The sequence below is a fragment of the Perca flavescens genome, chromosome 22, assembly GCF_004354835.1.
Source record: "Perca flavescens isolate YP-PL-M2 chromosome 22, PFLA_1.0, whole genome shotgun sequence".
In the NCBI taxonomy this organism is placed as follows: domain Eukaryota; kingdom Metazoa; phylum Chordata; class Actinopteri; order Perciformes; family Percidae; genus Perca; species Perca flavescens.
In genome coordinates, this window is record NC_041352.1 from 5,667,379 (window position 1) to 5,681,678 (window position 14,300).

The following is a 14,300-nucleotide window of genomic DNA, read 5'->3' on the forward strand; positions in this document are numbered from 1 at the left end:
CCAAGATGGGCGCAGCCCCTCACCAGGGTTTGTTCAGAGATGTCTCATAGCTTGCCAGCCCTTGGCTACAAGTAAAAAAGTCTGTTTTAAGTCACCCGTTTTTTATAGAAGTGGATTACTCCTATTCTCCACACTTCTGTGATTCCACCAGGAAACCACGCTTTCAGCCTGGTGTTCCCTGGAGCCGACATCGGTAAACACGAGGAGAAAACCAAAGATTAAGTCCAAGAGGCATCACTAAGTTTAGTTTAATCAAAGATTGACTATCAAGCGCAAGAGGCATCACTAAGTTTAGTTGTCATTGTCCAGCTGGAAACTTGAAACTGCTTATTCTTTGGTTGGGGGTGGGATCCTAAAGAGAAATGTTTTGGTGTTGAGAGAAAAGGCTCACTTAAAGTTAAAGACATTTTGTTTACTTAGTTATTTTGTAAACAAAAAAAACAGTGTGCAACTTTATTATCTGAGCAAATACAAGTATCGGACTCAGAATCAGCAGATACTCAATATTTAAAAAAAGCTTATCGGGACATCCCTAATTAGTGACATAATTAATCAAGATTGCCCGGGATACGTTTGAAATAGGGGTATAAACATTCACCGACATGAATCGGTATCCGGTTATATTATCACAGATACAGCTAGATCGAAACACGGACGCCTGAAACGGTCTAAAAGGGACCAAGATTCGGCCGATGGCCCGGTTCTAATGCTATGAATTGATTGACTTTGCTGTCAATTCAACAAAGCCGCTGCGGTGTGTGCAATGCTGTTGAGAGACCAGTGAGTCTTTATGTCTGACAGAGAAAAAAGCCTCAATATTTGTGTGACTGCAGGGATCGGCCAATCCGTGCCTTTCTTTGGGTTTGCAGAAAAAACATGGCGACTAGACTGCTAGGTTTGGTTTTTGGAGTTAGCGATGAAAGTGGCTGAGAGGAACACATTGTGGATATTGTAAATTGTACTAGCTGCGGTCTGTGAGTCATCCATCCATGTGTGTGTTCATAAACATGCAAGTAGACTGGTATAAATATACATAGATATGTATTTATAATACGGTGTGTTAAGAATATATCAAGGTTTATATGTACTAAGATGTTCAGTGACATCAGCATAAAAATCCACCGTATGCTAACGCTCACAACAGTAGTACTGTGCTCACATGTATACCCATGCAATACTGTATATGATTATTATTGGAGTGCTCACAATGACTGTAACATGGAACTATGTTTGAGTTACTGTCTCTGAGATTACAGCAGGAAGGAGGCAGTTTAATTTAACAGGGAGCTGATGTGATTTGGCTATAAGTGGTTAGCTAATTAAATTGAAGTTACAGTGTATACTATTAGCAAGTCCTAACTTTGCTATTCCCTCGACCGTATCGATGCCCATGTATCTAGATACGTATCGATCGTCTATCTCCGAAATCTCCCCCTTTAGGAGAGAATTGTGAAAACACTCTAGTGACAAACTTTGCACAAATACAAGTCAGTATAGCAAAGGTCAAACATTTTAGGGGACATAAACGTGAGAAAAACACATTTTTGAGTGGAGGAGGACTTTAAAAAGACCGTCATAAATAGAATCATAAATACAAGTCAGGAAATGGCTTTTCTGTTAGTAGATGCCATTACCTTCATAATAACTATTTAGGACCCCAGAAGGTTCCCTCTCTTTTCACTAGCCAAAGCAATCACACAACACAAATAACTGACTATATCTGCACACAGTGGTGGAATAGAATGCTTCCGCATGGGCATTATTTACCTTGGTTGGAGAGTTGAGCAGCTTGAGAGAGGATAGTAGTGATATTGAAAGCTGATGGTCCAGCAGTGAGGATCTTATGGAGCATCGACTGTAATGAAGCTTGTGTGACAGCAGCTGTGAGAACTAAAGAGAGGCAAACAGACACAGATATATTAACTCTTGCTACTAGAATTATTTCTGCACTGCAAAACAGTGAATTAGACATTCAAATTCAGTAATATGCCCCATGTAAATATGTCCAGTAACAATGTAATTTAGCTTGAACAGACTAGGGTGAAACTGAACATGAATGTTTCTACTAGGGACACAATACTTTAACATTTGGATTATACTAGCTGAGGGAAGGGTTACAAACATTTAAATTATTCTGATTAATAAAGCTGTTATACACCAGGGGCGTGACAAATATGCGACGCAAATATGCAAAATAAATTGCCTGCCAATATTTCGTATCAAAACTATTCACACCGGCAGTGATGCAAATTTGCAGTTTTCAATATAAGTTTCGGTTATTCGCGCCAGCTATTCAAGGCTACCATGTCAATGGGACAGTTGCTGGAGAGAGAAAATGACGGAAATGCACTGTGAGTGGATATATGAGAGAGAGAGAGAGAGAGAGAGAGAGAGAGAGAGAGAGAGAGAGAGATTTAACGTTTAGCAGTGAAGATGACAAGTGAATGTACAGTAGCTAGACTCTCCAGTTTGAGCACAAATTCATGCTGCAGCTCCTCAAAACCACCGGAGGTGTACAATGCCTTATTTCCCTGGCTGCTGAGTGGAGTAACAGGGATTAGCTCCGTAGACTCTAACCGTGTCTCCACCCCCGAAGCAGTAAAAGCTAACACTAGCTACTGTGAGCTATTTATTGAGTTTCCTTTAAGCGAAAAATTCAGTGAATTAAATTCCATCTGCAAAACATATGCATATGTCCAGGGTTTTTATTGTGAAAAGTAAAAACGGAAAGAAGTGTCTCTGACAAAAGTTGGAGTAAGAAAGTTTGCGGTCTGTACAGTCTGACAGCAGCCTCCGTGTTATTGTATCCTCATAAGTAAACAACACAACGTGATTGGTAGATGTCTTTATTCACGTTGCGAAAGCTCAGAAAAATCAACCTTGTTTCGGAAAAAATTACGCTGCTTTATCGCTTCGCAATATTTGTGTTCTGTGTGAAAGTACGTGTGACAAAAACTATTACCAAAAATATATTGAAGTGCCATTAATCGCACGAAAAAACAGTCCCTGGTGTGTAAAGACCTTAAATCTAATGCATTTTCCACGCTTTGGACTGGAACAATAAAACAAGCATTTTATCATTTTTAAAAGGCAGAAAGTTCTTGCACAGCAGAAAGTTCCTACAGTAGGAAACAGAGAGACACACACAATCTGTAGGTTTTCCTTGAGTGGAACTTTGGCCAGACTTCCCGCGCATTCAACCCGAGCAGGTTTGGTGGGAGAATGTCAGACCGTGGCTGGAGTATTCTATCACAAAGCTAGTTTCATGTTTTGGTTTACTTTGTCACAAATTTGGCACATCTAATGACAGATATATAGTGTTTACCAGGCAAGGATTTAATATTTGGAATTGGAAAACTGCATTGGCAAAAGAAAAGAGATTTAGCAAGATGAAGCTGTGCTTCTGGCGGGAGGAGGAGCCGGTGCAGTAGGGCGCGGAGCTCTCAGCCTCCCGCTGAAGCTCCGACTGCAGGTCGAAGGTGACAGTGAAGCGGATCTGGGTCTGTCCTCAGGGGGCTGGGCTGCTGTCTGATATCATGGCATCAGTATTAAATTCAGACGGTTTCGTAACCAGTTAAAAATGTCTCGTCGTGGGCAAAAGCAGTCCACTTCCGTGTTTTGGTACAGTTGGTTTTTTCAATGCAAACTAGAGCTTTCAATCTTCCTCTACAATATATTTTTTTAGGGACTTCCAACATTAGCCTGGCCTTGAAGGGGACCTACGTCATGGCGCATTACATTTCATGCACAGCACTTTGTTTACATTCATTTTCCACCACCAGCACACAGCGACGAACAACAACAACAGAGAACCTTGTAATGAAACATTATCTAACAAGCCTATTGAAGCGGCTCTGTTGTAAAGGCTAACGTTGCTCGGTTAGCACAATGACATGTTAGAAAGCCCAGCTGAAACGATTTGTCAGAACAATAACGTAACAATAGTGTTAGCCACGATGCTAATGGCATTGTTAACTAAGCCAAACGGTGCTGTCACTACTATTTTAGTGATTTAAGCAACCTGTTTCTTGCAGATTGTCACGGTACGGAGAATACAGCTATTAAAAGATAATCTTTTGGGGCATTTTCGGCCTTTATTTTTGAGACGACAGCTGAAGACGTGAAAGGGGAAAGAGAGGGGGGAATGACATGCAGCAAAGGGCCGCAGGTCGGAGATGAAACCGGGTCCCCAGTGTCAAGGAGTAAACCTCTATATATGGGTGCCCATGCTCTACCAGGTGAGCTATCTGGGTGCCCAGAATACAGCTATTAGAAGGTAACGTATGAAGTCAAAGCTAACTCTGACAGCTGTAGGGCAGCTAACATGAACTTTAGCTGTCTCCATGAAGCTGCCAGCTAAGTAAGGGTTAATGCCTGACGAGGTGTCCATTGTCCGGTATTAATGGAAACGGCGAGACCACCTTTTCAAGTGGACTAGGGCACGGATCATGTTGGGGGGAATCAATACCAAAATGAAAAAAACATTGTAATGTTCCCTCAGCACTTTGTTTTCTTGCTAAACTGTAAAAATCGGCAGTGACGTTAAATCACCAGTTTCAGGTAACGGTATCCTAGGGTAATGTCTATTTGCAGGATTTTCCAGAGGCAACGGTAGCTAACGTTAGCAAATAAACCCACTGACGACGATGTTATTGTTCATATTTTGGCACAATGTTTAATAATGACAGTAGTAGTGGTCATAGTGAGTGAAATTTTGACTCTGATGAAGACAAAATGGTGTTGAAATGTTTATAATTAAAGGCTGCAAATCAAATCAGTGTGCTCCAGTCAGTTTTTGTTTCCTTGGAGGAAAGATCATCACGTCATGTCAAAGCCAATGACACTGAAAAGTCAAACCAGAAGCTAAGAGCAGTACAGCATATAATTTCAAAGCGTTACCCTGTAACTAGTGCTCATCAAACACAGCCACTGCAGCTCGTTCAATGTAGACACCAGTTGAATGTACATCTATCTGCATTTTTCTTACCTTCATTGATTTTTGCCATATCCATGCTGGCATTGTTAAGCTGCAGGGCAGTCTGAAGTGCTGGGAGAAGCTGGCGAAGCAGTGTGGGGTCCTGGAGTAGTGGAGGGGCAGGGGACTGCAGGACTGGGGACACAGGCACCGTGGAGGCAGATGATCCAGGGGGCCCCGATGAGGGGTTCAAGCTCCCTGAGCCAGAGGATGATGATTGGGAGGCAAGGGTTGCTGCAGGCTTGTCTACCTGGGTTGACTCTGCAGAAAGGAGGATGTCATTTCATCAACAAAGGCAATCTCACAAATCAATTTTCTCCAGGTGATAATGTAGTTCCTTTTTGGTAACGTTGGATATTAATTCATACTAGCCTAGGAAACAGTCTTAAACAAACATCGCCTCCATTATTGTATAATATTCTGATACCAGAAAAATACTGCAATAGCTTGCCTTTAAAAACGGTACAATACTCCATTTTATTAGTATCGGTACGTTAAGAACGACAGTGTTGCCGTGTGTGTGTGTAGCGACTTTCTGTAAAATAAAAAAAGAGTCGCCAGTATTGTCCAGCGAGCACGCAATGTATTCCTCTCCTGTGGCCGCCGAAACAGTTCCCCCTCTCTTCTGTTGTGTGACTGAGGAGCAGCCCCTCCTCTGTGCTCTCTCCTCATGTGCAGCAGCACTGAGCAGGCAGGTAGGAAGAGGAGAAGGGACAGGGTGCGGCGCCGGTCTAGGTAGGAGGGACAGCGGCACGCGACGGGAGAAAGACACCGCTGAGCTGGCCTGGCCCTGGGCCACGGCCAAGAGACGTGCGTCGCCGCGACGTGTAGTTACATTTTGAAATGCGTGAAAAAGTCCTCGGAATCTGAACTGAAAACGTTTACAAGCAAACACATTTACAAAAAATAATGCCCCGAACAGGTTCGAATATTAAGGGCTGGCTAATATTCATTCGAATATCATTATTTTTTTTAATATTCGAATGATATTCGAATAACGAAGTTCGGAGGCAAAGCCCTAACTACGACGGTGGTTATCAACTAGTTCAGTCAACTCAGGGTTTTCCAATCCAGTGACGTGCGCGTTCACATAAAAATTGCAAACATCTAAGCAGAGCCGCATATTTTAAAGAGGAGCAAACTATAATTCTACATAAATATGAAGAACACAGACACGGTTTTACAGAGATAACGCAATACAGTCGCTGCTTCCTAAAACAGGAGGAAAGCTGGCAAAAAAATAACCGACGTAGATGCGTAAATCACAACTCTTAATATCACTTCCTCATCAGTCAGGACCAAGATCTGACCATAATTACACCTGTGCTTCCCATAAACTGTCGTTGCTTTAGCCTTTTATTTCAGTTGCAACCTTGGCAGTGGTAAGCGATCGTGAGAGCAAATAAAACATAATTCAAACCGATGTGCGCTTTTCTCTCTGATCAACAACTTAACCTGCTCCCGACCAGGTTAGGTGTTCAGCATAAGTTACCACGGCAATTGAACCCGGTAACAACTGATCCACCTTCGTAGTACAGAAAATCCTGGGTTGAGCCTGAAGTTAGCTCGTTAACGCCAAATCCTGCTTCGTAGTACAGGCCTCTGGTGTCTATATAATCAGAACTCAGTTTAAAAAAACAAGGAAAATAACATGGCTCTCACTACCGACAAAATGTATAAAATTGGATTCACCATCTTTTCTGAATCTTTCCAAGCACCTGCTTAAATTTGGCAAAACATAATCCAAAGAGCACTCGTCAACGTGGAATGGACAAAGAGGAAAACCAGTTAGACAATATTTTCTTCTCAAAAAAATAAATAAAGACAGAACGTTAAATTACGACAGTCCACATTTTGCATGCCCTGGGTCCTGGTCTTTCTTCAGCCATGGCTTGAATTTGTCTAAGTGAAGCCATACATTGTTAATTGCATTTTCCTGGCATTGCACTTACAGGCCTGGAAATTGATATTTTCAAATTCCATGACTTATTCTGGTTTTTCATCACCGTACTGTGTTTAGGTGTAACAATATTTCCTCTTTTTTTTTCTCTCTCTTTTATTTAGAATCTAATACGTAGAACAAATTAAGAATTACAAAGACAAAACAAACTTCAATAGATCTTCCTCCTTCAATAGGTCTTCCTCCTCATCCCCACAGAACCTGCAATAAGGGTCTTTTTCTATCTGCCATTTAACCAGAGACTTTTTTGTTGCAATAATTTTATAAAAGATTTTAAGTTGAAATATTCTGGAATATGAATCAATTGTAGTTCTATAGATTGTTTTAAAGTAATCTTTCCACAAAATTGGTTCATTAAATTAGTCTTCCCAAACAGGCAGGTTCTGTGTGGAAAAAGTGCAGTGCCTGTGATATTTAATTTCCAAATATATATTATTTTATTTATCTTTGCACCAGATAACCATTTTAAACATCTTATTGGTGGGAGACAAACCATTCATTTATTCTTATCATTTTGCAATTTCTTTTTCCCAAATTTGGGGAATAGCATAAATTAGCTGGTTAAATTGTAACCAATCGAGAGAAATGCTATAAAGATTTCTCAAGTTTTCATAAGAAATAAAATTTCCAGATAAGTCTAAAAAGGTCACTGACAAAAATTAACCCATTTTTAACACATTCCTCCCACAACAATGGCCTGTCTCCAACCATAATGTTTGAATTCATCAAGATTTTTTAACTTCAGTCCACGGTTATCATAAGAATTATATAAATACTGCCTTTTAATTTTATCTGGAAGAAGCATTAATAAGTGGACAAATTGTGGAATTACTAATGTATTAATCAGAGTTACTTTTCCTTGAATTGTCAGAGAGTTCCCCCTCCAAGGTTGTAAAATTCTATCTGCCTTTTCCATCCTTCTCTCATAATTGTATTTAACAATTTCTTTAAAGTTGTCTGGTAAATAAATCCCTAATATATTAACTTCTCCATTAATCCATTTAACAGAAGCCGAACTGTTTAAAATAAAATTGGTGTTTTTTAATGTCCCAATTCTCAAAATATTACATTTCTCAAAATTAGGTTTCAATCCAGATTTTTTTGAAAAAATATTTAATTCCTTTATTAATCCTTCCAAAGTGGATTGTGTTGGTTTTATGAAAAAGGTTGCATCATCAGCATACATTGTCAGCTTAATCTCTTGACCGTTTGGAAATAAACCCGGTATATCTGGATTGTTCCTAATTCTAATTCAGAATTTCAATACATAAAATAAAAAGATATGGCGACAAAAGACACCCCTGACGGACTCCTTGCATTAATACAAAAGTGTCTGATATATGACCGCTATTGATCACTCGACTAACAGGATGATTATAAAGAGTTTCAAACCACTGTATTAAATTATTCCCAAAATTAAAAAAGCCAAGACATTGTTTTATAAACTTCCATTGTACTTACTGGACACAGTGTTTTACAATTTTTCATTCACCTATTCACAGAAATGTATACACAGATGATGGCAGAGCTGCAATGCAAGGTGCTGGCCTGCCCATCGTGAGCAACTTTGGATTCAGTGTCTTGCACAAGGACAATTAACAGTTAACATGTTAACAGGAGAAACTGGGGATCGAACCACCAACCTTGTGATTAACGGACAACCCGCTCGGTTCTGATCCACAACCACAAAGACGGTGAAATATTTTTGGCAAGGCAATTAACTATATTAATAAATATATACAAAGTGAATTTATATTAGTCAAAGCACACTGGTGAGGATAATGTGTTGCATTTGTGTATTTAACACTTACTAGAACCAGTAAAGCCAGGGGCTGCCGATGCTTGCATAGCCTCCCTTCTGTAGTCCCTGTCTTTGGGGAAACTGTTGACAACCGCAGTCTTTGTGGCCTCTTTTTGCCTCTGTTCTCTGTGAAACACAAATAAGCCATGTATCCAACCATTATGTGAAACTGATTAAAAACCACGTATCCAACCTTTATGTGAAACTGATTAACAATGTACAATCAAGTGGTTTGGGTAAAGGGATTATAGCTACCTCTCCAACCATTCTTTGGGCTTCTCCCACTGGGACACCTCTGTCCTGCAGTTGTAATAGTATTTTTTTCCAGACGAGCTGATGTGCTCTGACCAGTCGTCACCAGGTTCGTAAGGCTGAAAAGAAAAGCAATTATTTAGAAACATGAGGCCAGCCAGCTAGAAAACAATTGAGTTTGACTGTGTTGAGGGGATGTGATGCAAGAGCTCGTAATGAAATCTGAAATGTACAAGAGATACAGAAGTTTTTTTAAGTGGGAGGGAAGGTTTATTTTAGAGACCGGTTAAGATTTTTATGGTAACCAAAGTGAAAAAGTCTGCCATTTAAAAAAAAAGGTCCATTGTATCGTGACTGTCATTTTGATTTGTGCTCATTTCCTGCATTCGGTCACCATTTTACTACTGAAAAAAGGCAAACTAGAAATAACTTCACATAAACACAGAGTCACCAATCCCTCTGTGTATACAGATTACCGACACGGTTTAATAAGTGCACATTGAAGAAAATAAAATAAATAATAATCTAACCCAGTGGCGCTGCAGCAACTGCTGTTTACTGCTGTCCGCTCATCTTCCGGCAAAGTAGTCTCCTACAGGCTGAGGGACGGCGGGGTGCACTAATAATTACTAGCTAACGTTAGCTAACTGCAAAGTAAGCTTCTCCAGTGCTGCGTTGAAACGCTGTCGGACATTTTACAAAAATTAAAAAATCAACGCTTAAAATAGCCCAGTAAACATGGCTGGGGAATAGTCAGGTTATTACAATATGAACACGAAGAGGAAACACACCTGTTACCAGTGATGCCACGTAGCGCGTTACGTGGCATTACTTGTTACGCGTTAACAAGTAACGCCACGTAACAGCGCGTTACTTGTAACTTACTCTAATCTGACCACTTTTTTCAGTAACGAGTAATCTAACGCGTTACTATTTCCAAACCAGTAATCAGATTCAAGTTAGTTATCCAAGTCACTGTGCGTTACTATTTGTCATTTTCCTTAGTAAAAATATATATTTTTGCTTTCTTCTTGCGTCTCAGGGAGTGAAGTCACGTATGCGACAGGTCACATTTTCAGCATGTGGACAGTTCCCGTGTACCAAGCAGTGACACAAACGTAAACAATGGAGGGAGGAGAGAGATGCGCGCTTTCTAGCTGGAAATACAATCACTATTTTGAGTTTGTGTCAGCTAAAGACGGCAATATTAAGGTTCGTTGTACACTCTGTGCTGATGGCGACAAAGTGCTATCTAGCTACAAAAACACTACTTCAAATTTGAAGAAACATTTGGAGTCGCAGCACTGCAGTCAAACTTACAGAGCAAGTCCCACCAGGTGGAGCGAAGCAGAGAGCAGGAGGTCCCCCACCAACCAAACAACAAAAGATGGACTTCGGTGCAAAACCAGTAAGTGGGGGAGAGTTGAAGAAGTTGGTCGGGCAGTATGTTGTAGAGGAAATGCTGCCCTTAAACACGGTTGACTCGCTCGCTTTCGTGCCATAATAAACCAGATCCCTACTACTGGCAATGCCGAGCTGCCTCACAGTAAACCGGTTGTCATTTTTATGTTGAGGCTGTATGGGGTGTTGTCAGCAGTTGCTGAATTTAACTAATAAAGTAACTTGTAATCTAACTTCGTTACTTTTAAAATCAAGAATCTGTAAAGTAACTAAGTTACTTTTTCAAAGTAAGTGTGGCAACACTGCTTGTTACCAGATGGCTGATTAAAATAATTTTACTTTAAATATCTGGTATTCGCCTGATCAGCATTTCTTCTCTTCATTGGGGCAAATTAGCTACGTTGCATAATTTAAGAAAAAAATAACACACCAAGACCATACATCAAAAGTTATCAATGATTGCTCTTTTTAAACAAAATACACAATATTGATTCATGACGACAATAATAGATATTTGAAGTTTACAATAGGGCTGCAACTAACGATTATTTTCATAGGTCGATTAATCTGTTGATTATTTTCTCGATTATTCGATTAGTTGTTTGGTCTATAAAGTGTCAGAAAATGGTGAAAAATGTGGATCAGTGTTTCCCAAAAGCCCAAGATGACGTCCTCAAATGTCTTGTTTTGTCCAGAACTCAAAGATATTCGGTTTACTGTCACAGAGGAGAGAAGACATATTCACATTTAAGAAGCTGGAATCAAAGAATTTTTACTTTTGTCTTAAAAGAATTACTCAAACCGACTAATCTATTATCAAAATAGTTGCCGATTAATTTAAGAGTTGACAACTAATTGATTAACCTTTGCAGCTCTAGTTTACAAAGACTGAATGAAGACAGCAGTGCCCTGGCCTTCAAACAGTCAAACAATAGCCTCACTCTGGCCTTACAACGTAAATTAAAACAAGCATTACTTTATAATAACTATGAATATTAGAGTGCAAATCCAACTAGCTTGACTTAACTTACATTTGTAGTTTGTTGTTTGGACCATCAACAACGTATATTCGATTAATAAATTAACAATTTGGAAAAGTGGTTTTTCCCCTCTTTTTTCGGGCAAGTAAAAATATACAAGGGGCCAGTAAAACAATTTTCTTTTAGACACTGAACTGTAGCTTATTTATCGCGTTAGTTTTGACAGTCCTAGTATAAATGTAAACACGCTGTGTTAAACACTGGTGGCCGAGCACACAAGCTGACACCTGATTTTGGTGTGCCATTCACACATTTGAGGTTCAGTATCTTCAGACTGCAGGAAACTTTATATCAAAGCTGTGAAACTAGAGAACAGCAATTACTACAAGGAAACGCTTTAGAGTGTTGCACTGGAAAGATGATGTTTAGTCCATCATCTGCCCCTGCGTTGACGTAGAGGAAACACTTACTGTGTCTGAGGTCTTGCTGGGGTTAGAATGTGAGTTGGAGCTATGAAGGGAACTGTGGTTGTGAGAATTTTCTTGTGGAGAAAAACTGGTCCCTGCAACAAAACGCAAGAAGAGGGAAAAATACCATTAATAACAGTCAATAACAAAAGCGTGCCAAGTTCATAGACAAAGTGCTGGGCAGTATACCGGTTCAAATTGTACCGGTTCACACCGGCGCATTGCCGCGGAGAGCGCTATGGCCGAGGTGAACGGCAAGTGAATTGAGAATGGGATCCCTGTTAACTATTAACCGTTCTCACTCATTGTTGTTAATTTTCTAACAAGTGGAATCTAAATGAGGCACTGAAATCTGTATAGTCATTCTGTCCGGTAGATAGCGGTAGTTTGGATTTTAGTACCCAACGCTACCTGGGAAACCCTGCAACATTTAATTTCCAAATTGCAAAAAATTATTCCAATCCAACACGTTTGGGACACTACTGAGACATCAAGGATGATAGTGACATCCTTAAGTTACTAATTACTTACACTAGCTTGAGGAACCTGAGTAATGCAGGTATTAGGCATAGGCAAGGAAAAAGATGCAGTTACATTTTGGATTTCAATCACGCTTTCACAGTCTTCTGTGACGACATGCATTCATCTCTGTCACTACCGGCTGATGGTACAGCGTGAGCCTCAATTGAGAGAGAAGAAGCATGTCTCTGCCTCAAGAGGTCTTCTACTACTACAAACAACGACAGCGTGTCATCTTTTAGAAAATAATACCTCCTTAAAAATTTGCATACAGAGCACATGCTAATGAGAAACCCAATGACATCATGAAGCCTGTCACGTTAACACGTTGAACTTCTCCAGCTCCGATATTGTCCCATGATTTTTAAAACGAAATGGCACCCGTACCAAAATAAAAAAAATACACATTCTTTGTCAGACAGAACGGCCAGTAACAAAAGCACACTTCCATCGTAAATTAAGCAAACATAACATTGCCAATAGTGAACTGCCACTAGTTAAAAAAAGTGATTGGGTTTCTGTAAAGTAAAAACAATTGCAAGTTTGTCGTTTTGGATGTCTATCCATCCATCCTCGTCCGCTTATCTGGTGTTGGGTCGCGGGGGGGAGCAGCTCCAGCACGGGACCCCAAACTTCCCTTCTCCGAGCCACATTAACCAGCTCCGACTGGGGGATCCCGAGGCGTTCCCAGGCCAGGTTGGAGATATAATCCCTCCACCTAGTCCTGGGTCTTCCCCGTTTTGGATCTATTATTGAATAATACATGGAACAGGAATAAGGCACCATTTGTTGAAATAGGGTTATTCACCGTCTCCTCTATATTTATATAGGTGGGCAAACGCATTTTTGTTTCAGTGCATGCATTGTCTTAGTCCGGCACCGCCGGACTAAGACTACACTCCGCTTGGTGTTTAGGCTGTACAGCACTGTATTCTGACCACACTGCAGAGAGCCTTAGAAGAAAAGGTTACTGAAACAGGGGAATTGGACATGTCCCAAATGGTTGGGATCACGACAGACAATGCAAGCAACAACCGGTAAGCCTTTGGAGACCTCAATAACTTAAACCTTGTTGTAAATAAAGCCTTAGACATTGACAGAGTGGCAGCATGTCTGTCCAGGCTTTGTAGAACGGTCTCAGGTTTCTCTAGCTCAAACAAACTGACAAGATTGCTATAAAAGAAACAAAAAGGCACTGCAGGTAACAGAGCACAAGCTCATTCATGATAAGCCCACCAGATGGAATTCAGCTTTCAACATGGTGGACAGGTTCTGTGAACAGCAGCAAGCAATCTGTGCAGTCCTGGCAGAGAATCGCAAAAATTATCACCTCATGCCCAAAGACAGTGTCTTGGAAACAGTGAGTGATGTTCTTGCTCCTCTGAGTGCGTTCACATATGCTTTGAGTGGAAAGAAAGATCCAACTCCGTCCTCTGTCCTGCATCTACAATGGAAAATATACTCCTGTCTAGCAGACAGAGACTCTGACTAACAGTACAATCTCTGAGAGTGGAACTTGAAAAGACCCCCAATGAAATACTCATGAATGAATTGACAGTCAAGTTAAATAGATATGTGCAGTGGAAGACCCACGTTCCTGGTGGAAAAATCACAAGAAGAGCCTGCCCATCCGTACATATTTTGCAAAAAGATAACCATAACTTGCAGAATGCATTTTTAGCACCTCTGGTATAATTATCAGTCCAAGGCACATATGGCTGAAAGAGGAGCATGTGGACATGGCCAAGAACCTAAAACAGGCAAAGGGCCTGTCTCAAACATAGACTGATATCATATGATAATGGGAAGAGTGCAACGTGCATGCTTACTTGAAACTAAAAAGTGTTCGCCACATACTGGCTAATTAACTAGCATTAGGTAAACGCTAGCAATCAGTAAACAGAAGTGTGGTGGTGGGTGGCGTTACGGTCTGTGCATGTGCATT

The 14,300-nt window shown here is 40.4% G+C and overlaps 1 protein-coding gene across 1 annotated transcript in view; it reads right to left on the reverse strand.

Annotated features, from left to right (window-relative positions):
- The window catches only part of waca (WW domain containing adaptor with coiled-coil a), a 28,728-nt gene that overhangs the window by 9,200 nt on the left and 5,228 nt on the right, over positions 1-14,300 (reverse strand). Inside the window, exons 4-8 of the mRNA XM_028569463.1 lie at positions 11,840-11,931; positions 8,992-9,107; positions 8,747-8,862; positions 4,988-5,236; positions 1,768-1,890 (exon numbers count right to left, since the gene is read on the reverse strand). Of these exons, the coding sequence (XP_028425264.1) occupies positions 1,768-1,890; positions 4,988-5,236; positions 8,747-8,862; positions 8,992-9,107; positions 11,840-11,931 (696 nt within the window). The remainder of the gene's footprint in view (positions 1-1,767; positions 1,891-4,987; positions 5,237-8,746; positions 8,863-8,991; positions 9,108-11,839; positions 11,932-14,300) is intronic.